At 39.2% G+C, this 25,766-nt stretch overlaps 1 protein-coding gene across 1 annotated transcript in view; it reads left to right on the top strand.

The window, feature by feature from the left end:
* COL4A1 (collagen type IV alpha 1 chain) overlaps window positions 1-25,766 on the top strand; it is a 119,323-nt gene that overhangs the window by 87,833 nt on the left and 5,724 nt on the right. Inside the window, exons 26-49 of the mRNA XM_041418018.1 lie at window positions 432-600; window positions 955-1,047; window positions 1,142-1,246; window positions 2,728-2,825; window positions 3,129-3,279; window positions 3,615-3,728; window positions 4,129-4,296; window positions 4,851-4,940; window positions 5,523-5,675; window positions 8,433-8,531; window positions 8,622-8,711; window positions 9,555-9,694; window positions 10,560-10,686; window positions 10,779-10,859; window positions 11,588-11,686; window positions 11,849-11,899; window positions 13,787-13,972; window positions 14,628-14,761; window positions 18,156-18,228; window positions 18,938-19,009; window positions 20,349-20,477; window positions 21,865-21,963; window positions 22,112-22,324; window positions 23,078-23,255. Of these exons, the coding sequence (XP_041273952.1) occupies window positions 432-600; window positions 955-1,047; window positions 1,142-1,246; window positions 2,728-2,825; window positions 3,129-3,279; window positions 3,615-3,728; window positions 4,129-4,296; window positions 4,851-4,940; window positions 5,523-5,675; window positions 8,433-8,531; window positions 8,622-8,711; window positions 9,555-9,694; window positions 10,560-10,686; window positions 10,779-10,859; window positions 11,588-11,686; window positions 11,849-11,899; window positions 13,787-13,972; window positions 14,628-14,761; window positions 18,156-18,228; window positions 18,938-19,009; window positions 20,349-20,477; window positions 21,865-21,963; window positions 22,112-22,324; window positions 23,078-23,255 (2,912 nt within the window). The remainder of the gene's footprint in view (window positions 1-431; window positions 601-954; window positions 1,048-1,141; window positions 1,247-2,727; window positions 2,826-3,128; window positions 3,280-3,614; window positions 3,729-4,128; window positions 4,297-4,850; window positions 4,941-5,522; window positions 5,676-8,432; window positions 8,532-8,621; window positions 8,712-9,554; window positions 9,695-10,559; window positions 10,687-10,778; window positions 10,860-11,587; window positions 11,687-11,848; window positions 11,900-13,786; window positions 13,973-14,627; window positions 14,762-18,155; window positions 18,229-18,937; window positions 19,010-20,348; window positions 20,478-21,864; window positions 21,964-22,111; window positions 22,325-23,077; window positions 23,256-25,766) is intronic.

The raw sequence follows: 25,766 nt of genomic DNA, 5'->3' as shown, positions 1-25,766 counted from the left end.
TGTGAATGATTTAGCTGATATTTGGAGATGATTGGACAAATGCAGTTATCCAAGTAGAAGTTGTGAAGACAAGATTCAAGTCTGCTCTAGCATATTTCTCTTCTTGTGGAAACAAATGCTTCAATATCTGGCACTCACAGAGTTCAGCTGATGTGGATAAAGAGCTGAATGTGAAGCTCATCTCTGCTCCCAGATCCACTACTGGAAACATGGCCTGCATGTTACAGTTAGCTGCATTGCTAGATGTGATCTCCATGTGCTATTCCACATGGAACCTTGTTCTGTTTCCATTGAACTCAGTAGAAAAAAATCCACTTTCTTCAGCATTACAGATTCCTGTGCTAAATCCCAGTTGCAAAATATTCAGAGAGGATGATGTGTTCTGTCTTGCCAGCCAGGCAAGAAGTACACTTATACTTTCCAAAAATTAGGGTACAGCTGGCTTGAAAGGAGAACGTGGTCCCCCTGGCCAACCTGGATTCCCTGGAGTGCGTGGTGAAAGAGGTTTTCCTGGCCCTCCTGGGATAGGTGCTGCAGGATTACCTGGTGAAAAAGGAGACAGAGGCTTTGCTGGAACCCCAGGTTTACCAGGACTTCCAGGTAATGCTATAATGTGTTTAAAAAAATTTTAAAAAAATTTAAATTGTGCCCTTTAAATGATACAGCCTAGAGGATCATCAGAATTTAAGCCCGAAATAAAAAGACTTCTTCATCTGAATCAGTGCTCGCTTTCACCAGTGTAATTGCAAATTTTAGTGGGCAGTTTTCTTGAATGATTTGCTGAGCGAAATGGGATGGTTTAGGTTCATCCTAGTTTTTGATGAAGCTTCTACCAAAAAAACTTCATAACAAGTCACTTATAATGGTATGGATGAACTGATAATGCTGTCAAGGTAGCAGCCCCTTGTTTTATTTCATCAGTTCCCGTACTCTAATACAACTTTACATTTACAGGAGCAAAGGGTGAAGCAGGACGAACTATATCGCTCCCTGGACCTCCTGGGGCAGATGGCCTTCCTGGGCCACCTGGTTTCCCTGGACCCCAAGGTACAGCAGTCTGTTAATCTTTGATTATCAGGATGGTTCTGTTCCCCAGAAGTTAACCTTTGTGTTAACGTTTGTCTTGTTTTTATTTGCAAAGGTGACAAAGGGAATCCTGGGCTTCCAGGTAGACCTGGCCTACCAGGAGAAAAAGGTGCTGTTGGGCAGCCAGGTATAGGGTTCCCTGGACCTCCAGGTCCCAAAGGTAAGATAAAGCTATCCATCTAAGAGAGCTGTTGTAACAGAAGTGTGGATGGAGGCCTAGGCCTGCACTGTTATCCAGCCGTAGCTGCATGGGATTTGGGAGGTGCAGCTGAGGAAACTCCCTTGCAAAAGTCAGCCAGCAGCACAGTGAGCATTCTGTCAATAGAGTTCAGCTGCACACTTGCTTTGTGTGGTGCAGTGGTGCACCTACAGACAGTGTCACAGCTACTGCCAGAATGGAAAGTGGTACAGTACAGCATCTTACATTGCAGCAACTGAGGTTGCTGAGGTGAGATGACCCTTCTGAGAGATGAAAAACACTGCATGTAGTTGGTCCAAATAATATGCTGATGTAACTGTAACAGCTGTGCGCCAGAGCTTACAGCTCTGCTGGGTCCCAGACATCTGAGAGTAGTTTGGTTACAATTCCAGCTTACTCAACATGTGTAGTCTTCTCTCCCTGGCCATTGTCAGCATATGCAAGTAGCTTAGAGGGAGTCTAAATGTTTTGGATTTTTTGAAGATGTATTTCACAGTACTGCTGCTCATTTAGAACTAGATGATTGAACTTTCAGCAGCCACCTTAATCACCAAAATTCTTTTGTGTCTTTGTTATTATTTCTTACGATTCCACACACGAATTAACTGGGAGGGTCAGAAATTTGATAAGGAGAAAGGGCATATTTTTCTCTGTAACCATGTCTGGTTCCTCTGAGAGTGCATTGGGACCTGAACAGAAAAGGCCCATTGTATCTGTAAAAGAATTGCTGTATGCACTTTGATGCCAGATGAAAGAAATGACACATTAAATATATTTCTTTAAGGTCCCTTCCATGAACTCAGCTCTGCCCAATGACATTCTGGGGTCTTAGCCTAAAAGCTGGATCTCTGCCTGCTTTGTCTGAATTTGTTGACTGTGTGCTGATGTTGACTGAGTGCTATCTTTAAGGGATTTGCAGAGTGTTGTAGGTATTCTTTCTTGCATTCCCAAGGTGCAGTTCATGGGCTAGCTCTGGGTTAGAAGCCTTCTGTATGAAACCCTCAGCAGGACACGTAGAATGTGTCACAAGACATATAGTGCACAAAAGGTGTTGATTCACAGGTGGGCTTTTTTTGTGCATCCCTCAGTCTGATGCCCCACACATTAGATTGCCTTTTCTGAAGAAGACTTTGGGAGCCCAGTTTTGCAGGATGTTTCTCACAAGGGAGATGAGCCCACAATTTATTTAAGAAGAGACATTCAGCATTTATTTCTTCTGGGTGGTTGTTTCTCATCAGAAGCCAACTGCTGTGCAAAACTCAGTGCTTGAATTTTTGTTGGGACATTTGCTTACTGGCACAGCTAGAAGTTTGACTACCCAGATCTTTGTTAACAGGTCTCTGTGAATAGTTCAGTTTAGAGGCTTAAAGAAACAGCAGAGGTCACTTACAGATAGAGACAGTAATGATGAGACTATTGTTTTGTTTTGCTTTGTTTTCTAGGTTTCCAAGGTCAGCCTGGCTCACCTGGTCAGCCAGGAACCCCAGGAACCCCTGGTCTGGATGGTTTGCCAGGAGTTCCGGGTTTACAAGGCCAAAAGGTAGATGTCAGCTGCTGATACTGTTATCTGTGACTCCCCATATTGATAGGAACGTGTGCAAGGAAAAACGTCAAAAGTTGGCCAAACTGCCTTTCATTTTATGTTTCCCACTGTCCCCCCACAAGGGGACAGAGTAGATGGATAAATGCTTGGCATTAACACTTTTAAAGAGCTTACAGCTGTCCCCTGAAGTCATGTACAGAGTCTGTACATAAGCTCTATACTGATGATTTAAATACATTTAATAAATGATTTCTTGGTTTTGATGTGTTGATTCCTAATCTATTGTGTTTTTTTGGCTAGGGTGAACCTGGTGTAGGTCTACCTGGCCCTAAGGGATTGCCAGGGCCCCCTGGCCCAGCTGGCATCCCTGGAGAAAAGGGAAGTCCAGGACTGCCTGGTTTACGTGGTGAGCAGGGCTTTCCGGGCATACCTGGACAGCAGGGATTCAGAGGTAATGTCACTGGAAAAATACAGTTCTGTATTTGTATTTCTTTTTAAAGTCACTCTTCTGTAGATGCAGTGAAAAGGCTATTCATTACTGAAATATCCTACTGATATGTTGGGGAATTGCCCCTTTCCCCTCTCATTTTTTCCTACCACCCACCAGTAGCAAATGCTAGCAGCAAAGAGCAGCCCTTCTTCCAAGGCAAGCTTGGAGGTGTTGGTGGCTGAATGAGGTCTCCTTAGCCATGTGCTTCCAAAGCACCTGGTCTGGCATCTTCAGCAAGGAAGATGTCAAACAGCATCAGAGAATGCTTGGTCCATGTTCCTCCTGTCTCCCTGCAGGTGACCCTGGTCTCCCAGGTCTCCAAGGCTTGCAGGGCCCTCCAGGTGCACCAGGGCTGGGCCCTCCAGGATTGCCAGGACCCGCTGGGCAGCCAGGACCCCAGGGACCACCAGGTGAGCAGAGAATACTCCCATGATGCTGCTTAAGAGCAGAATTTTGACATAAGTGGATAACACATGTAAAAGGGTTTCTTGAGAACTTTTTGCAGTGTGAAGTTGATAGGGGGAGATGGGGGGACATGCCAGTGCCCTCCATGTGGTCCAAAATGCAGGGTGAGGCTTCCTGAGAGGATTGCTGGCATTTGGATTGGTCTCCTCGGGTCATTGATGGGTAATAGATACAGATTCAAAGCCTCTCTTATGAAATGAGGGCTGGTTCTGCTGCCTGCCTTTGAGTCTTCATCCTCCATGCCATCTAATTTGTGAATCACAGGTGGACATGATCAGATATGCTTATTAATTGTTTTCCTTGTTTTTTGTTAAGGACTAATCCGGTATCTTCTCTTTTTCCTAGGTTTTCCTGGAGTAAAAGGAGAAAGGGGCTTCCCTGGTGTCCCAGGTCTAGATATGCCAGGACCTAAAGGGGATAAAGGTAGCCCGGGCCAGCCAGGAGTCCCAGGCTCTGTGGGGTTACCTGGCCTGCCAGGTCCACAGGGGGCTGTTGGACTGAAAGGATCAACAGGTAAACACCTTGTCCCTCAGAAATCAGCATCTTTGACAGCTGTTTTATTAAGTTCTTGCAGCACACCCTTTCAGTGAGTTAGGAATTGAGTGATCAAAGAGCCCAAGCTTGGGAAAATGCATGGACTGATGTCAGTAAAGCAGCTCTGTGCACATGTAACTGAGCTGCTGCTGCTGAAGTCCTTTCATGGACCAAATCCAGCAGGTTGAAGGAACTAGCCTTGCTCCTGTAGTAATGAAAGGGGATTATTCTGCACAGTTTTAATGACAGAATATGGTTTTAATAACGCATGTGTTAATGACAACATTGTTTGCTGTAATAGGAAGTTTTAAGAACTTGTCAAAAACCCATTACAAACTGTTTTCCTCTGGTCTTCATAACGCTGTTTTTATTGTTGTTTTCTCTGTTGGGCTGTTTTAGTTTAATCATCTTTGTCCCATTTTTCCTTAAGTAGTGAAATTCCTAATATGATAGGCAGTAAATAGTTCTGTTTCGTGTACTTCTTTGCACTGCTTGCTTTATTTTTGGTATTAACTCTTCTTCTTTGGCTTCAGGACCCAAAGGAGAAATGGGAGTTATGGGAACTCCTGGATTGCCAGGAACTCCTGGACCAGTTGGAGATCGAGGGTTTCCTGGTGAAAAAGGTAAGAGAGAGATTTTCTCAAAATAAAAATTGCAAACCCCACACCTTTTCCCCAACAGAAGTTGGGAAATAACCAAAGATAAGGAGCATACTTGGCCTAAGGAACCGTTTTTGTCAAGAGACTTTCCTCTAAGTTAGAAATAGTATAAAAGGCCACATCCTAGGAGCAGTCGTGAGTTTGAGCACCAAAACACGATTTTTGATCCATTTTTCAAGAACATAAGGGTTTGCTAGGTGTGGGGCTGCCATAGGTATTACTACAAGAAAAATACACTATTTGAAATTATTAAAAGCCAGCAGGAACTTCTTAATTAAGAGTCTCAGATAATGCTCTGTATTACGGCCAAACCCCTGTCCTTATTGTTTCAGGAGTATAAAACTAATGGCTGGGAAGTGGGGAAAATATGTCAACTTTCTGACAGAGCTATTGTGAAGTATAAAAAAAATTCATAGGAGCTGTTCCACAACATGGTATTTGGTGCTCAAAATCTGAATAAATAGCTAATTTAATTTGTTGTTGTCTACTAAATATCCTTGCAAATATTTCTATACCCCTATAACATTCAGTGCTGTCTCTTTATAGGTAGCCAAGGTTTCAAAGGTGTAATTGGACCACAGGGTGATCCTGGTGTTAAGGGAGATAAAGGTGAAGCTGGTCTCCCAGGAAAACCTGGAACAATAGACAACATGGACATGGTTAGCCTCAAAGGCCAGAAGGGAGATCAAGGAGAAAAAGGTAACTTTATCTCTAACTGTGAGTAAGTGGAATTAACACTCATATGCTACCAAGCAGCAGTACTTTGAATTCAGTTTTGCATTACTTTTAGGCAACAGTTTTTAAAATAAAAGAGTTTCACATAGCAAATATAGATATTTTTCTGGTGTTTTTCAACTCTATTGAAAAAAAGATTAATTACAGAGCAGGGGAGTTTTGTTTGAATAGAAGAGGATCAGTTTGTCCTTTTATAATTGATTTTACCTCTTTAATCACAAGACTCTCTGAAAATAAAAGAAATTTTAAAAGTAAACTAGAACTTTTCAGAAGGGAAAAGCTGTCTTTCATATAAAGCATGTAGTTGTGGCCATGAAGATCACCTGATAGTGTAAGAAAAAAAGTGAGCAGCCTTTTTGGACATGTGTTTCTTGTGACCTGAAGAAAACTAAGGAAAGAAATGCATTTATATCACTGATACGAACAGATAACTTATGTCAGTTTAGAAATATCTGAAAGTATGCAGGAGAAAGGCAATTAGTTTTCTGTTTAGAAACTTTGTGGTTATAGATTTGTTAGCTTTTTTAGCTAACATTCTTCTTGGATTTTTAGTTTTACTGCTAATTGATAAATTAGTTGTTTGAAATACTTTTCTCTCCTGTATTTTTTTCAAAGAAAAAATTGTGTATATATTGCATATTTTTAATATTTTTTCTTCTTACTGTAAATTACTTCTTATTAAAAAAATAATAGTTTTTAACGAATAGTTGCTTTTTTGTTAAAATAGAAATGTAGAGCTTAGAAGGGAGCTACTGAGATCTTGTGGTCTTTAATTTCCCTCAACCAAGTCCCTCAGGCTTTAAAGATATATCATGTTTTCTGAAACAATTATCTTTCATTTTACACTTTCTGGTTTCTCCCCAGTTTGGCTGCATCCTTGTTAGAGTGCACATTGCTGAAACAAGCAAAGTACTTCAGCTCAGGCCTGGCTAGAATGAAATCTCCCTTTCTTGAAACAGTAGCTGACTGAGTTTGTGATTAGCTATAATTCTTAGTCTCTTAGTTCTGGACTACTGCCTGTGTAATAATTTTTCATTTTGTATGAATGTTTTTGACTTCTTCTCTCATACACGTGGTGCTTTATGCTTTTTGATTTTCACTGTGATGGTTTTCAAGCTTCACTCCAACTCTTCAAAATCCTTCTGTAGTCTAATCCTGTCCTCTTTTGGAGCCTTTCCTTTTGAGTGTCATCTGTACATTTCATCAGTGTATTCCAGGGCAGACTCATTTCCAGTTTGACAGTGAATCACTAATAACTATACTATGTTGTATTTGAACTGTGGAAACAGGAGAGTATCCCAGTCTTAGCTACCTCTTATCTCCATGTCCTGGCTAATTGTCAGAAGGAGATCTGGGCTCACGTGTTCTGGTTGGGTCTCAGAGAAACCTGGGCATGTGGGTAAGTAGTGCCTTGCAGCTTGGGCAGCCAGGGACTGCAGGGGAGGGTGTCAGCAAGAGAGGAGTGAGTACATCTGCCCTTCAGCTAAGATGCAGCTTCTGAGAGACTTTTAATGAAGCCCCCTATAAAGATTTCCTCTAGATTTTTTTTCTCATTTATTTCTGATCTTGATATGTGTTTACATACGGTGGTATGTAAAGTCTTAAAACCACATAGGTTGTTTTCACTATTTCTTTATCTACTACTGGCATGTAGGGTGATTATTTTGTTCCTAGAAATCTAACTTAGGCACACTTGTTATATGCAAATAAAGAAATCTTTGCTGAGAAATTCAAATGGCTAATTTCTTTGGTTTCTAATTTACTAATCTGTCCAGCACTAACAATGCATGCTTGCAAACTTCTACACTCTACCATTTCCTGACCACATGCAGTCTACAGATTGTCCGGGTTTACGCAGCCTGTGAGAGTAGGTTCCAAACAGATCCCAGCCTGCAAATTTCTGCTCTTATCTCATCCTCTCCAACCAAAATATACTTCTTACCAGCAGAGAAAAATAATATAGTTATACTCCATAACTTTGCTGATCTTTTGGCTGCCTTCATTCCTCTAGACATGAATATCACAGTAATGCTTTTAGAAGCCTCCAAAATACAAACTGTGAAGAGAAGACACAGAATTTTTATGGCGTATTATCAGTGGTGCTTAATGAAAAAATTTGGGTTTGGACATCTTGAAATGTTTTTAATACTTACTGCTTTAATAAGCTGCTTACTTAAAAACATTCCATGACTTCAGTAACCTGTTGTCCTGCAGCTCTATGCAATACTAACAGAATTGTTTATGACCAAAAGGCATGGACATAAAGTTGGAGAAGAGGCACACTAGAAAGTAAGATATCAAGCCTTCTGAAGGTGCTTTAACATTAAATGCAGCAGGGAAAACAACAAATTTCTGGCTGTTTACTAGTTGTTCATATGTGCCTTTTTAGAGAACTGAACAGTCAAATCAATAATTTCTGTTAACACCTGTCGGCCACTTTTCAAATAACTCATTAGTCTAACTCAAACACACATTCATTCCAATTTCTTTTATAGATATAACTTTCTTTGTAATTTGCACAGTCACCCATAAAATTACAATAGTTTTCAGCCTTTTCTCAGTAGTGGTTTAATGATTGGAAAGTTGTGTTTTACTCAGCCATTTCCGTGTTCAGCAGAGAGAAGCATCAGTGATCAAAAATTAACGAGAAGGATTATTATATGTAATTACATTAAATTGTAATAAAACTGATTTCACTGTGTTCTTCGTTTTGGTGTCCAGGGGACCATGGAGCAACAGGAGAAAAAGGGCTACGTGGGGATTATGGAGAACCAGGAATTCCAGGGAGAGATGGTGAACCCGGTACTCCAGGACAACCAGGTATGTCTGAAGCTAACAGCAAACAGACTGTTTGTCAGGTATTTTAAACCTTGTTAATAATGGGATTCTTGATTTCCCTGTTGTCCATAGGACCAAAAGGTGATCAAGGCCCCCCAGGGTACCCAGGGGATCCAGGAGTTCCAGGACAAAAAGGATCGGTTGGTGAAATGGGTCTGCCAGGTACTGATTGCTAGGAATTTCTTCTTATTTTTTTCCTCAATTAGTATAGAACATTATGAGAAACCTGTATGGAATATTTGTTGGTGTAGATCTACTAAATAATTGCACTGTTTGGAGTGACTGAATGTTAGGCTTTTGGGACATTGCTTTTCAATCCTCTTGTGATATACAAATAATAGGGCGATTTCCTAAGTTTCTACGTGCAAATCCTTTAGCTGGATCTTTAGGTTTTCTGTATTTGTTTCAGGCAGGCAGTTTTTTGATTGGTGCCTGTTTGTCTGTCTCTGATAGTCTGTGAGCTGCATTGTGTATTTTCCCTCTTCTAAAAGGTTTGGTGAGCTGCTGTGTACTGACTGTCAATTATGAACTGTAGGGGTCTGGGAATAAAGTTGTTGTGGAAGGGATTGGCAAAGAATAAAATGGAAAAGAACCTATAACTAAACATGGAAACTTTGTCTCCATTGGGACAGCCTTATGTCTAGCATATTTAGAAAATCAAACATGAAAGTCTGAAATGATAAATGAGGACAGAAAACATGCTTGACAAAGCATGACAGAAGAGTCACTTTGTAGTACTATTAGAAATTAATCAAAGAAAAATAAAGTTTTATTCAGTTAATATTTTTAGCAAGATCTTTGTTTACTCTGAATCCAAGATTATGCCTGTCTTCTGTGAGTAGAGTTGATTGTCTCATAAAAAGTCCCATTTAAAGAGTGAATCTCAGAAGAAAGTTTACTTCCTTTCATAGCTCTGAATAGCTAAAGCAACGCTGAAACATCACTGTCAACACTGCTAAGGTACCACTGGTTCTGATGTACCCATTTTTCCCTTCCCTTTACTAGGAACACCTGGAGAAAAGGGTCTTCCTGGAGTACCAGGTGCACCAGGCACACCAGGGTTCCCTGGGCAAAAAGGTGAAAAAGGAGACAAAGGAGCACCAGGTTTTCCTGGAATTGGCTTTCCAGGGGCTCCTGGTGAGAAGGTATTTATACTCCTGAGGATTTGGTTATCTCTACCAAGCACTTGAAAATATGCTGTTGGCCTTTAAGCTGTTTTGTTATATTTTCTAGTAAGCTAATTTAACTGCCATATGAAAAACATGAAAGGTGTGCATATATACAGGTTTAGATGCATTCTGTTTGATGGAACAATATCTCCAGTGTTCTTTTTTGTTATCTCTGCTCAAAGTGGGGTCATTCACAGTCCTAGAAATACAGGGAAGGGGAGAACTTAAAAAAATACTAAATCAGTAATGTCAAAAGGGCATTTTACAAACAGGGAAAATAATCACACTAAAACAGCGTTACTGTACTTTTACAAAAATACTATACAGTGCTCAGATACTACTGAAAAGTGAACTGTGTTAGTACTGTCTGTAAAGTTTAATTTAATCTCTAATAGTATCTAATAGTATTCTCATTTGTTTCATATTCCTTTTCCTAGCTGTACAATGACAGTTTTAATGAATTTATAAGTGAAAATGGTAAAAATAATACCTGCTAATCTGGTAGCAAACTTACTGAGAACTCAAAAAAAGACTTTTTTTAAGATGATGAAGTGTAATAAGTTAAAAGGCTAATTTTGAAAAGACATTGTATAACCATCCTAAAAATGCATAGAAGACTGCTCATTTTCATATGAAAGTATTAAGCAATTGCTAGATTACTTGAAAAACTCTGATAGTGGAATTAAATGCCAAATTTAATCCTAAATTACATTGTGTAGGAGTGGAAAAACAGTGGAATTCTTTAAATTCAAATGGATAAGAGAGGTGACATCTACCACTGCATACAGAAAAAACTGTTTCTGAATTCATGTCTGGATTTTATGTGTTCTGCTTCTTCTAGGGAGAACCAGGAAGAACGGGTAGTCCAGGTTTATCTGGAGATAAGGGTGAAAAGGGTAGTGCAGGAATTCCTGGAATGCCGGGTGCCCCAGGTCCCAAAGGATCCCCTGGCATGGCAGGATTTCCAGGCAAGTGTTTATGTTTTTACAAAACAGAAAAATTAAAGTAAAAATTATATCAAATATCCCACATGGAAACACATTTTTCTTCCTTTCTTTAGGAAGCCCTGGCCGCCATGGAGAAAAGGGTGAAAAAGGACTTCCTGGCTTAAGTGGAATTCCAGGTTTAAAAGGAGAACCAGGTAAAAAAGAAATATAAACCAAATTAAAGGACACTTAAAATATTGTTCATCTCCAGGCAGTGGCTAAAACAAAGTCTTTTGCATTCTACGTGAATTTTGGCTCAGATATTTCACAGTGCATTTGTTCATTTCATAAGACATTGCTTAACAATATTGACATATTTCCTAGGTAAATATGAGTCAGTGTAGTGGGGGCTCGTATTTCTTTTGAACTGTTAGAGGAATAGATTTTACCACTTTCCACAAGACCAGTTGTTGCAGCCATTACTTCTGTTGTTTCTGAGTTAATTTAAAAACAATTCAGTTGATCTTTATGCCCAAACCTGAACCACCACATTATCATCATTTCACTGCTGTTAGAAAGGAAATAGAATATGGAAGAGAGTAAATCCATTGCTGTGGTGAGCATTTTTGATCTTGGAGTCTTTTGTTCTCAGTTTTTTGGCTGCAGGACACATCATCTTACAGGACGATGGACTGTTCTGTTCACAAGTCTTTGCTAGAGTTCCTGCATTCTAAACTCACTGAGATTCATGATAATTAGCTGTGTCAAAATCTTTTAATACTTGAGCCCTGTCTCAGACTGATTTAATTCAGAAGTAAAATCAGTGAAAAGTCACACTGAAGTCATCATGCAATATCTATGGGAGCAAAAGAAAAAGTTAAGTTTTTCTTGAGAGGGAAAAAAAAAAGTCACAGTTCAAATGAAAATGTCAATGATTTTTCAGGTGAACCTGGTGTTCCGGGTCCTGCTGGTGCCATCGGTCAGAAGGGTGAGCCAGGTTATGATGGGATTCCAGGTGCAGCTGGTGCAAAGGGTGAACAAGGTACTGTGACTGTTGTCTTCAGTTCCCATGGTATGAAAATGCACAGACACAGGCTGCACGAGAGTAGCTGGTAGAGATGTGTGCATAATAGAGTTTTATTCATTACAGGTTAAATGTAAGCACTTTCCCAACTTCTTATTTTTTGCTGTCTCTGTACTGCAGGTCTTCCAGGTAGAGGACTTCCAGGATTTCCTGGTGCAAAGGGAGACAAAGGTAAAACACTTACTTAAACAATTCTAAAACTTCCTTCCCAACATACTATAACTGCAATTCTGTAATGCAGACATTACTTTATACTTCATTCTTTTACATCCTGTGCCTTCTCAGAGCAGGCAGAAACTCTGAGAGGTTCAAATACTGATTTCTGTTACAGTGGCAACATCTTGGAGTTAGATATACCCTAAAATAGGTAATTATTCATAGTGTGGAATTCTCTGCAAGCTGTGGTGTGATGAGGTAATATAAATAACTCCTGTATTTGTGTGCTGTGCTTTTGACTCCAATTATTTCTGTTTTCTTACTAATTTTGCAAGAATCAAAATTTAGTAAGGCTCTGTGCACCAGACAGCTATAGGTAGTGGTTTTGTGGCCAGGATACTGTAGTAATTTTTTTACCTGAACCTGTTTTGCAGCCCAGATGTATTAATTGCTAAATTAGTTATTTACTATATCTCAGTAGAGCATGTCTATGCTAAGCACAGGAACATGGTGCAGAGATGCAAAAGATAGCAGAGTCCTGCTGAGATCCTACTGAAAATTTCAGGACTTAATAGCTTGGGTACAGCCACATGGCTGTGACAATTCAAGTCCCCTTATGTTCTTTGAAAAGTGTGTCACTACACTGTGCTGTGAGAATGGTTTGATTGGCTTGATTCGGTGCTTGTTCAAGGTGTCTGTAATGCACCATGCTCCAGTTAATGAAGTAAGTATATTCTAGACACTAGGCTGCAATAGATACAGTAGTGAGGAAATGTCAAACTGCTGTTGATAAAGGAAATTGTGTATAATGGGGCAATTTTCAATTTTAACCATCCATAACTTTCCATTGTGGAAAACACAAACAATTCAACTAGTCCATCCATGAAATTAACATCACACAGCAGATTTTGAAGAGTTTACATAACTTGAAATATCAATGCCCTATCTCACTCATTCATTCTATTAATACAGGAAACTTGCCTGGACCATCCAAAGTGATAAACCAGAATTTCAGAATATCTTTTATTTACCATCTTAGACTAATTAACAGTCATTAGCTACTGTGAAAGCCGTAATGTTAGAGAACTTAATAAATTTAGCAAATGTTCTAATCATAGCTCAGTAGGCATGTAGAGCACTAGATTATGAGAACACTTCCCTCACCTTCCCCATCTCTCCTTTTGTCAGCTCAGCTCATTTAAAAATATCTGGGTTTAGAGTAAATATATATTCTACTTAAATAATTTGTGTTCTAAAGGTATTTTTTTGGTAGCTCCAAAGAAATAAGTCCAGGATTTAAAAACCTTGTTCTGCTCAAGCAGAGACGCAGGGATAGTGTTCTCTGTACATTTGGGGTTTTTTTATTATTGTACTTACACCAGTTACTCTATATTATTTTGCTCAATCTAAAACTAGATTGAATTGCAATTGTTAACTATTTTTACAAGCCTGAAAGTAAGTACAACAGTTCTAAATCTAGATCTTAGTAAAAAAAGTATTCAATTTTTCTCCAGGAGCAAGACCTTTTGTGCTTATTCAGGCACAATATCCATTACTTGACTACAACAATAATAATTGCTGTGGAGTAACGGTTGGGGGGCTTTATAAGGAGTGGTAGAGGGATGCTGAATGTTAATCTATTTTAAGAGTGACTAAAAATAGCCCAGTGATGAGTTTAGATAAGAAAAGGTATGTCAGTCAAACTACTTTCCTCATATTTTATATCATAATGTGAAGACTCATACAATTTTCCTGAAGTTTTGCATTTTTACAGAAATGTATAAAATTAAGGTCAGTGTTTTCAAAAAGAATAAAGCTTACTATGAGTGGACAATATGTCAGAAAGTTTCAGTGATTGTGATCTTCTCTCTAATCATGTTCTGTGGTTGTTTCAAATCTTAGGTGCAAAAGGTGAAGTGGGTTTTCCAGGATCCCCAGGAAGTCCAGGCATCCCAGGCCTGAAAGGGGAACCAGGATATGCAGGTCCACCAGGCCCTAAAGGGAGCCAAGGTCTTCCCGGGCTACCAGGAAGTGCAATTGAAGGCCCTAAAGGAGACAGAGGACCCCAAGGCCAACCTGGTCTTCCAGGTAATTCTTTACCTTTAGTGCTAAAGTCATGCTGTTCATTGAGGCTCGCCTAATTAATAAATTAATAATACAGTCAGTATTGCATATCTTTGTTTATCCTCCTCTTCTCCCAGGTCAGAGAAAAGCCTTTGTTGACGGGCAGTTGTGCCAGTGTGTCCTAGAACAGGCTGGCTTTATGTCCTCAAGCAATTAACTTTGTCTGGAAATCTTTCTGGAGATTGAGAAGGTTACCTCCCATTTCCACATTTCTTTATGGACTTCATGTACTGTTTTGGGGCATCCGGGGCTGTATGTTCCTGTGTGCTGAGGTTAATGTATTTTAGAAGGACCCAGCTTGGCCTTTCCATGGCGGTGGCCTGTGCTAGAGGCTAAGGAGGAGAGTGGAGCAGAGCTACAAAATATCTTCAGCATGTTTATGCCTGAAGATGGACTATCCGCTTGATCTGCACATGTGGAAAACTGCCTCTGTTTTCAATCAACTACTGGCTGAGAGATGATTGGATGAGGAGTCTCCCTGCAACAGATTCTCCTACTTATTTTCTTGAAATGTTACAAAAATTTTTGGTTCTGTCCATCTGTAGACCCTGTTTGTCCTCCATCAGATACTGCTGTAAGCCAGTTTTGCTACTAAATACTATTTTCTTCTGTTTTTTAGGTTTACCAGGTCCAACAGGGCCACCAGGACCTCCAGGTCTGAAAGGGGCCAAAGGAGAGCAAGGGAGCAATGGCTGGCCAGGGACTCCTGGGGGTCCAGGAATGAAAGGTGATCCAGGTTTCCAAGGACTGCCAGTAAGTTACTTTCAGTACACTCCAGATTTGCTGAAAGCTGGTTCTTGTAATTAATGGATATATTAATCATACAGTTTCTTGTTCAAAACAATGATATTTTATGTTCAAAGTGCCTTTGCACTCACTGCTGGTGATGTAAAGTCAGTTTGAAAGCATTTCAGTGCTCTCCTTGGAAAGGCAGCCCCAGTGAGCTAATGAACTTATTAGAAATTTATAGATAGTGAGTGGTAACATACAACACCCAAAATATAATTTACAGTGTTTTAACAGTACGGGATGGCTGAAGCACATCCATAAATCTGGTAAATGCATTAGTAGTTAATTTTAAAGGTTGCATATTTCATGATAAATTGCCTTCTGAAAATACCTGAACTGTTTGCTTTTATTGTGAGAGCTCTCAAATAAAGTGCAGTTTCAGTAATGTCTGATGAAATATTGCTGCTGATTTAGAACTACAAACGGGCAATACTATTAATACATTTTGTCATATATTATTCATTTTCCCTGGCCTAAAATAGTCACTTTTCTATACTATTCTCTATACTAGCAAGAATGAAGTAGAATAGGACAGTCACCCAGAATAGCTGGTCTTTTATATTCTTTCTCTCAGAGTGTATGATCCCTTTTTCCACACTGAAAAATATGCTCTATTTTTTAACTTTTCATTCCTTCTTTCCTACTACATTGGGAATGGAGATCTTTAGCTCAGAGTAGAAGGAGGCTCAGAGGGGACCTTATCAGCGGGGACCTTATCAGAGGGGAGCTTACCACTCTCTACAACTCCCTGGAAGGAAGTTGTAGCCAGATGGGTGTCAGTCTCTTATCCCAAGTAACAAATGACAGGATAAGAAGAAATGGCCTCAGGTTATGTCAGGGGAGCTTTAGATTGGATACTAGGAAAACTGTCTTCACTGAAAGGGTGGTCAGGCATTAGAGTGGGGTTCCCAGGGAAGTGGTGGAGTCACGGTCCCTTGAAGTGTTCAAAAAATGTGTGGATATAACACTTCAGGTGTTTGGTTTAGTGGTGAACATGGTGGTGCTGGGTTAATGGTTGGATTTGATGATCTTAGAGGTATTTTCCAGTCTTAATGATTCTATTAAAAAAAGACAATGATAACAATAAAAATAATATTTATGGAAAAAAGGATGAGAAAATTCCTAATGTACAAAAGGAAGAAAGACTCAGGAATAAGGTCCTGATATGAAATGCAGGACTTTAAAGGTCCAATTTCTTCTTGATAATGCAAACATCTAGTGCATCTTTTTTGCATCCAGGAGTCACTTCACAGAGACTTCAAGGATTTGCTTCCATGTTCAGACCTTTTTATATTTGATACCATGCTGTAACATACCATACCAGCTTTGAAGGTAGCAAATTCCAACATAACACTCCAGTATATTTTCCCTAGTTTAATAATTTGCACTACTTTTGCAGAGAGCTGAATTTCTATACGCCAGGAAATGGTAAAGCTTTTCACTGGTTGATATACTAGTCTGAGACTGTTTGCTGAGAAAGAATGGGAAATGCCTAAGGGTTTTGGTTCCGTGCCTTCAGTCAGAAAAAAATGTTTCACTATCCTTGAGCCATAATTCATAGTTGTGGGTTGTTAAATCAGTGTGAAATGCTGCAGTGAGAGTGATATTAAATAATAAGCTTCCTCTGGTGATACATACTAGGATGAGTTTCCAATGTTCCCAGTGTGACAGGCTCCTGCCCTGATTATGGCTCAATTGCTCATACAGGTCTCCAGGTACATAGTTACCTATATCAGAATGGAGATTTTGTGCTGCATGAGTGCCACAACCTGTCCAAAAATTATATCCAAAGAAAGTAAATGCAGAGATCAGACTGTGAAATACAAATCTCGTGGGTTTTTTTCCTGTTCATTTTAATGCTGAAATGGGAGAAGAAACATTTTCCTGAAATAGTTTTGTTCTGTTTGGAACAGATCCAAAAAAGTTGTTTGTCAAGCTATATCTGATGAGGAAAAAAAAAGTTTAGGAAATTCATAATGTTATGGGAAATGTATTTTGATGAAAACCTTCCAATAAACTCCTCTTATAATTTTTTTTTATAATTATAACCTTATATATATATATATATATATATGTGTATATATATATATTTACAACTCCCCTCTTTTAATATGATTGACTCATAAATGCCTTCTGAATAAAAGTTAGCCCTCCTGTTTTGGGCTTCAGAAGTTCACATATTATGATACAAAGAGACAGCCATTTCTTTAAACAATCCTCTGTGCTGTGACTGTGTGACTGAAGGAAACCAGGGAATCTTACTTCATTCATGCCTTCCTCCTTGGCACTCTTGAGAGTAGCACTTCTTTTGTTTAACTTTGGAGTCTTTAGAAATTTAATCATTTTTTTAATTAGTCATCTCTTCTCCCTTTATAATCAGTGAAAAGAATTAGACATTTGTTGTTCTTCTCACCTTAATATAATTGAATGAAAAATCACTCCTATGTGCCTATTCTATTGCTCTGCAAATATGATAAGATGACTTCTGCTGTTGGTATTATTTTTCACTGGGTGTTCAATTCACATCTTCAGCTTCTGGTTGGTAGGTTACTTAGCAAAGGGATTTTATTTCTTTCCTCCCCCTGTGTTCTGTGTTTTATTATATAGTGAACTATCACCATCACACCAAATCAGCCAGGGAGAAACTAAACTATACTTACAAGCTTTTTTCAGATGATCTGCAACAGACAAAAGAAGAAAAGGAAATTGGCAGCCATTTGACTATTTACAGTGTCTTTTGAAAAAAAGGTCTTGGTTTTCTTTGAAGTGAGGCTACAGTGAAGTTGTTACCATTAATTTCATGGCTACAGTTTAGAATGGTGAAGGCAGAAGAAGGAATTTCCATTGTGTTTGAAGTGTTTTAAGTCCTTGAGTGTTTTAGCCCTGTTGAAAAGTAAAAATCTTCAGAGAATTATAAATTGTTGAACATATTTAATTTCATCCCAAGTGTGAATATAGAAGTTTTCAAATCTGCTGGAATTACCCCATTTAATTATCTAACTACCAGCCTCCTGCTGGGACTGCACTGAAATTAGTATCTGCTGAGATTTGTGCTTACAGATGTTTTTCATAATAATATGGTCTATGGTTGAGAACCTTTTTACTGGCTGCAGTGCTAGTAGGACCTCATTCTGATCTGGTGTCTTTGTGAGGCAAGAAATAGTTCAGAAAAAGCAGTGTCACTCCTGTTCCTGTAGGAGAAACTTCTCAGCTAATCAAGGGAGAGAATGTCCATTTCTTAAATTTAATGGCTTTCTCATATTATATTTTTTCATGGGTTTCCAGTAATACACAGCCTATTTGAGAGTCCTATCATAATAGTGTAGGATAACTATATTTCACATTTTCTTTTATGCAGGGTAGTCCTGGTTTGCCAGGAGATGTTGGTCCAAAGGGTGATCTCGGACCTCCAGGAGTTCCAGGTGTTCCAGGTGAGGAGGAAACTTAACATACTCCTGAAAAGTATGCAAAAATGTCTCTTTCGTATCCTTCCTCTCTCAAAAGAGATGCCCAAAGAATGTTGACTCTATGATAATAATTACTGAACAGGACAGTTCAGACTGAAAACAAAACAAAAGCATTGAGATTTTTCTTAAGATTTTTTGTCTCTTGCCTATTCTTGGATTGCATACATTAAATGTGCACTTCCTTCAAAAGGTGGATGTAAAGTTCATTGTTAGGTTGTACCTGTCAAGAATCTTCAAGATTTTCTTGAGACAAATGTTTTGAAGAGGCAAATGTTATATCTATATGTGAGGAAGTGAGCTCTGTATGTCTCTCTTGTTGAATACATTCCTGCTAGTGTCACCATCATGTAAATGAAAACACCAGGTGTATAAAAAATACAGTTATTAATAGAAAAAAATCTAATGCTTTTAATCTAGGGAGTGATATTACTGAAGTAAGAGAACTTTGAGGAGAAGTAAGAGAAGAAATAAGAGAAATTTATTTTCAGTCATCATTTCTTTTGTGACTTAGTGGTGGTGTTTGTATTGTGTTCCTGCAAACAATTAAACAGTACTTGAGCAAATAAAGTTACGTCCTTTTCAGGATCATGGGGTCATACATGATTATTCCACACATATCCTTCCAAATCAAGAAATTGCTGAATTTTCATGCAAATATTTCCTTTGACTTCAGGTCCAAAAGGAACTCCTGGCTTCCCAGGCCTTAAGGGTGAGCGAGGTGACCAAGGTCTTCCTGGATCTAAAGGTATGATGAAGACTTGTGCTTTTTTTCCCCAGATCCCCAGATTTTTTTTGGTAAACTGGCTATTTTTGATTAATTTGTTGTTATTTGTGGCTAGAACTCTAGCATTCTTTTGTTCTGTGTAAAAACTTGTAATATGAAACTAGGTATCATGAATCAGTATCTGAATGGTCAGATTAGAATCACAGAATGGTTTGGGTTTGAAGAGATCTTAAAAATCATCTAGTTTCAACCTGCCTGACATGGGCATGAACATCTTTCACTAGACCAGGTTGCTCAGAGCCCTATCCAACCTGGCCTTGAATGATTCCAGGGATAGAACTTCTGTAGCTTCTCTGGGAAACCTCTTTCCCAGTGCCTCACCACCCTCACAGTAAAAAATTGTCCTCCTTAAGTCCAATCTAAATTTACACTCTTCCTGTAAACACTTATTTCTTTCACACTGTTACCCCTTGTCCTGTCACTCCAGACCCTGGTAAAGAATCTCTCTCAGTCTTTCTTATGTATTGAAAGGCCACAGTAAGGTCTTTCCTGGGCCTTCTCCAAGCTGAAGAAGCCCAACTCTCTCAGCCTGTCTTTATAGAAGATCTCTTCCATCCCTCTGATCAGTTTCATGGCCCAGCTCTGGACCTGCTCTAACAGACACATGCCCTCCTTGTACAGGGGACCCAGAGCTGCATATAATATTCCAGGTGGGCTCTTACTAGCACAGAGCAGAGGGGGAGCATTACTGGCCACACATCTTTTCATGTAGCCCCATATTGCCTTTCTGGGTTGCAAGCAGATGTTGCTGACTCATCCCGTTTTCATCTACTTGTGTTTCCCAAGTCATTCTCTGCAGGGCTGCTTTCAATCCCTTCATCCCCCAGTCTGTACTGATATTGTGGATTGCTCTGGCCCATGTGTAAGACCTTGCACTTGGCCTTGCACTTGCTGAACTTCATGAGGTTCCCATTGGCTCACTTGTCTCATGTGTCAGGGTGCCTCTGGATGGCATTCCTTCCTTCCAGCATATTGACGACACCACTCAGCTTGGGGCTGTTTGCAAACTTGCGGAGACAGCTCCTAAGGTTTGGACAGCTATTTCAGTCCATGAGAAGTGTGCTTGGCTGGAGATATCAGCATAGATAGGCTTCCATTTGGGAAGCTTTGCAGTTTCATTCATGTGTGAAATCTAGGTTGTGTTGATATCTCGTGACTATCTGTGAGAGGCTCCAGTCTCTGACTGTATAAATGGCAATACAAGGTAACTTTTTTTGGCCTTTTTTTAAATCATGCAATACTAAATATTGCATGATTTAAATAATGCAATATTGCTGATTTTCTTGGTTGATTTCCACAGGTTTACAAGGCCCACCAGGCCCACCAGGTCCTTTTCAGCTTATTAAAGGGGATCCTGGCTTACCTGGACCTGTAGGACCAGTTGGTCTCAAAGGATTCCCAGGACTTCCAGGTCCCAAAGGACAACAAGGTGAGAGTTTCTAATTTTCCAGTAGAAACACATTTTTTGTAACGTAAAATAGACCAAAGGTAAGTTAGATACTACAAGATTTTTTTGTGTAATATTATCCAATTTTTGTAAGCCACTTAAATTGTGTCAGTGATGAAGAAGTTCCTTTTTGAAGCTCATCCAAAACAGATGCCTTCCTGGTGATTTTTTATAGGCTCTCACTCTGCAGGCATCACATCAGTATCTGAAATCAGCAGTAAGCAGAATGACTTGCAGCACTCTGCTTATCCTTTCCCCAAAATGTATTTGTTAGGGTGTCTTCTGTCATTAGTCTCGAATCCAAACTTAATTACTGTGTGTCTCTGGGAGAAGAAAGCATGAGGAAAAACACTTGGTCCTGGAATGAAAAGTAATTCCTGAGGAAGCTTGTTCCATGGTCCTGGATTTCTTCTTTCAGTCCAGATATTGCAAGTTTTATAAAGAGTAGGTGAACTGCAAAAATGAAACACACCAGCAGTAAGAGACTGGAACAAGTGACAGGAAAAATGAAATGCTAGCACAAGGACACATCCTTCAGAATGATGGCACATGAAGAATGGGGGCTCAGGAGTGCTAAGATTCTAAGGGAAAGCTTTTTTTGCTGAATGATTTATGTTGAGTTGATGGGGAATTACAGTGGAGGATAATGAATATCCTCTTCCTAGCTAATATAGTAGATATGAAAGTTTCCTCTTGAAGGAAAGATACAACTTTGCAACTGCTGTCCTTTAGGAAATAGCTATGAAACAGTCTCAGTGATTGAACACAACATGGGTTTGCTTGTGCAGAATCCATTGCTTTATCACTAGCAGTCAATTCAGTACATCAACACAGTGTTTCTCTTTGGGTGATCAGGAAAAGGAAAGCTGTGAGTGTTTAAAGTTTCTGATGAGTCACAGAAATATTGCTATGGTGCTGATGGTATTAACTTCCTTTTCCTGAAGTCAGATTTGCTGAGTTTTTGTAGGATTCATAGCATCCCTAAAAATTGATAAAGGGAAGACATAAAATATGTCTGAATTGGGAAGAAGCTAAGAGGATACCCATTTTCCCAGTGTTCATGACCCTACTTTTTTATGGTCTTATTTTTGATTGAGTCATATGATAAACAGAGAGAGAAGAGATTCCTTTTCATATTCCAGGCAAACGCTAACTTTTTTAGAAGCATGCTCTCTCCTTACTTATTCTCTACTATAGAATCACTTTGCCTGCAGTAACCCTCATATATGCTCTAGATTTGGAACTGTATGCACTGAATCTGCAAGAATTTAATTTATGCTGAGGCATACCTATGCTGTACTGTATTAAAATCCAGAAAGAACAAACATTACATAATATCTTGTAATAATTATTGCTTGTTTTTCAACAGGGGTGACAGGACCTTCAGGTGTACCTGGACCACCTGGTAGTCCAGGGTTTGATGGTCAACCTGGGCAGAAAGGAGAAGCTGGTCCTTTTGGTCCCCCAGGTAAGTCCCTGCATTCTTCAAAGACTTGATTCCTTAATGGAAGAATAACATGTGGTATTAGGTGTGAATGTATCTAATTTCACTTCTTTAGTTATGTGGGGACAGTACTGCTGTCTGCAGAAATAGAATTAACCTCTCTGTATTGTAGGGCCCAGAGGATTTCCAGGTCCACCTGGCCCTGATGGCTTGCCTGGGGCTATGGGCCCACCAGGGGCACCATCTGTTGCTCATGGCTTCCTTGTTACCAGACATAGTCAAACCATTGAAGAGCCATCGTGTCCGTTTGGAACAAGGCTGATTTACCACGGCTACTCCTTGCTTTATGTACAAGGCAATGAAAGAGCACATGGCCAGGATCTGGGTAAGTGGAGACCACATTAGAATTCAGTTAGAATTCATTGCAAAGCAAATGCTGCTCTCATTTGTAGAACTGCATTGAGCAAATCTGTGTAATTGCTCTGGCTCAGACCTAGGCATCCCAGAACAAGGAGGATGTTGCTATACCACACTGAATACAACACCTAGTTACTGAGATGGCTCACGGGGTCTGGACACTCAGATGGAACTGGGTTTGCTCAGCATTAACAGATATTTATGGAGGGGCCTTTATTGCAGTCTACAGCTGTCTACAGGAAGGGTAGAGAGAATGGAGTCCCTTCTCAGAAGGTCTCAGTGACAGAAGCAGCAATAGACCACAAGTATGAGATACATTTTAGTGGAACTTAAATAAAAGCTCTTTTATCATGCTGATGGTCAACCATTGGAACGGAACCCCAGAGAGATGGTTGAATTTCTTGTCTTTGGAGATGCTCAAAACTCAACTAAATCTGGACCCAAGAAACCAGATCTAACTGACAGGGCAGTAGGATAGATGACCTCTAGAGGTCTATTCCAACCTAATGTATTCCATAATTCTACAGGCAAGACTGGACTACTCCTTTCCTTGTCCTTTTTGTTCCTCATGAAGCTAAGAGAATTTACTTCCTCAGAGAAAACTAGGCCATCCAGCGCAAGTGTTCTCTGCCTTTTTTAGCTGCTCCTGGAAATAATTGTTAGGCAGTTGGCAGTGGCTTAACAAAACTGTTAAGAAATAACCTTTCACTTAACATTTCAGGCACAGCAGGAAGCTGTCTTCGGAAATTTAGTACCATGCCTTTCTTATTCTGCAATATCAACAACGTCTGTAATTTTGCATCAAGGAATGACTACTCTTACTGGCTGTCTACTCCTGAGCCCATGCCAATGAATATGGCTCCTATCACTGGTGATAACATCAGACCATTCATCAGCAGGTATGGTTTCAGTTCTGCTGTATTTATAAAGTGAAAAAGCCTGTGGAAAGAGCATAGGGTACTTTATTTTTCTGGACAAAGTTTTTAATCTGTATATTTTTGTTTCCTGCCTTTAAATTTCAAGTTTGAATTCTTTTGATGAAATGTTTCAAAGTGTGCATGTTTTCAGTTTAGACTTGATCAAAAATAAATCCATTTTGGGAGAAACCCAAACAAATAGAATTACCTATTTTGAATATAATTGAAATGAAAAGATATACTTTGAAATGTTGTCTTGCAAAAGCTGTGATGTACTTTGAAGGGGAAAAAGTTTTGCTTTTCACAATTCTTATCCAAAACACTCCTGTTTCTTGACTAGCCACAGCTAGAAGCTTTTTAGGGCTCAGTTTCCTTTTGTTTGAAAATGATAGCATTTTTATCATACAGTAGACTGACAGGCTTCTTCCATTGTTTTAGACATTCTGCTTGAATACAGCCATTATTGTCTGAATTAAAGGAAACAATTGAAAAATCAATCATCTGGTTTTTTTAATAATTCCAGATCCACAGCTAGCATAAAGAATGGTGCTTATATCAGAGACATAACTGTTTTGCGTCAATGCAGTGTTGAACTTCTGGTCCATTTGAAATTTTAAGACCACTAGAAAACCTCTTCTGACATAATATTTCCAGTGCTGAAGGCAGAGTTGTGAGCGAGAGAGTGTGTTAAACTGCCCCACCATTAGATATGAGTCAGACAAGGAAATCTTCAGCTTACTGCTTAAGTGATAATCATTAGATATAGGCATTGCTGTCGTTTCTGTCATTGCTTCTAATCTGTATCAGCTCTTGCTGATTCCTCTTCCAGCCATATTTAATGAATGAGGGTGGAGATTGCTGGTAGTGATTTCTCAGGTACATCCAAGAGAAAGGACAATCCAAATCAGCAGTAGGTTGTATTTTGGACATCTTGGATGTTCAAAAAGCTATATGGCTCTACTGAAAAACATCATTTGGTGTTTATTTTGCATAGTGGAATCTGTCTTTATCTGCAGTTATACTCTGTATTCTTACTTTTGGTTTAGTACCAAAGAAGTTGGTGTGTTTTGGAAATTAATGGGCAGATTGAGGACAAGACTCTCAAGAGAGACTATAGCTTTTGTTGGTCTTAAATTTTTGCCTGTTCGTTGCATGTGAATGGAAGGGGCTTGACTTTCAGAAAAAATTCAAATTGCCAGCCTCTGAAATTCGTATTCCTTTTATGCCATCCCCTATCGTGCAAACAGTCTTAACAGTCACATTTGAAACTCTTGCTGAAGGAGGTACTAACCAACACTTTGCTTTATCTTATGCCTACGGACTGGCTTTTGCACCATAAAAACTCGTAAGTGTGTATATGTATGTGCATGTGTGTCTGCATGTATGCTTATGTGTTTGTCTCCTTTTAGTCATAGCAACAAGTGAAATAGTTGTAATATTAATTTTAGAAAACTAGCAAAGAATCTGGAAGACTCTTCTTTCAATTTATTTTCTTAGTTGATGCTTTTTAACCAACAGTTTTCCCTGTCCAAATGTAGTAAATGTGTAGAAGTGTCGCTTGCTGCCTTGAATCATAGGACTTCTTTTCCTGTAAGGCCTTCTACTGAAATACCAGAAATCTCTTGAAGCAAAGCAGAGCTCCAAGAATAGAGGCAGCTTTACATTCCTTCTTTTAACTTACTCTTTCATTGATGTGTTTCTTAAAATAACTCTCTTGCTTCTGCAGTAAAGATGAAGGCAGTAGTAGGAAAGCAATCTTCACAAGGCAGAGATAGAAGGCTTTCATTCTGAATAGCTTTGCTTCTCTGCCTTTTTCCAGAATACAACTTAATCCATTTTGCACTTGATTCTTTTCCCTGCTCTGATAACAAGAATCAGACTGTTTAGTTTTGAATAATTTTCATAATTGCTAACTGCAGCAGCGAGTTGAAGAATTGTACAAGGAAAAACTGATTATATCTACCAAATTCCTTATTACCAGCCCCCATATTAAAATTTCAGCCCAGCTCATGAGTTTTTTATGATTCTGTGGAGGGATGATTCGTCATTGGATTATTCAGTAACCTAGCAGTTCTGAGACAGGAGGAATTTATCTAAAGTAAAAGAACTGGTGCTGCATGCCTTTCTGGAGAATTGCTTTGAACTTTGTTGTGCAAGTTACTTTGCTGGAAGTCTCTAACTAGAGATTGAGACCACAAATGTAAATAAAAAACACTTTCAAGGAAAATGCATGGGAAAGAGTCTGCATTAGATTAGATTAGCAGTGATTGCCTTTGTAGGACATTCTCCAGAGAGATGGCTTTTTCTCTGGAAGTCAGAGCTAAATTCAGGATGATGAATTGCTGTTACTTGGTTCTGATCAGAGTAGATCACTTTTAAGTGATACTTGCTGAGATACAATGTTTGGCAATTTGCCCCCCCATGTTCATGACATTGAGCTCTTTTAGAAACTTCAGTACAAACAGGACTAGAAAAAGAAAAATACATGTAAAT

Source organism: Onychostruthus taczanowskii, unplaced genomic scaffold (assembly GCF_017590055.1).
Source record: "Onychostruthus taczanowskii isolate IOZ18803 unplaced genomic scaffold, ASM1759005v1 scaffold58, whole genome shotgun sequence".
Classification (NCBI taxonomy): domain Eukaryota; kingdom Metazoa; phylum Chordata; class Aves; order Passeriformes; family Passeridae; genus Onychostruthus; species Onychostruthus taczanowskii.
This window is presented reverse-complemented; position numbering and strand designations above follow the sequence as displayed.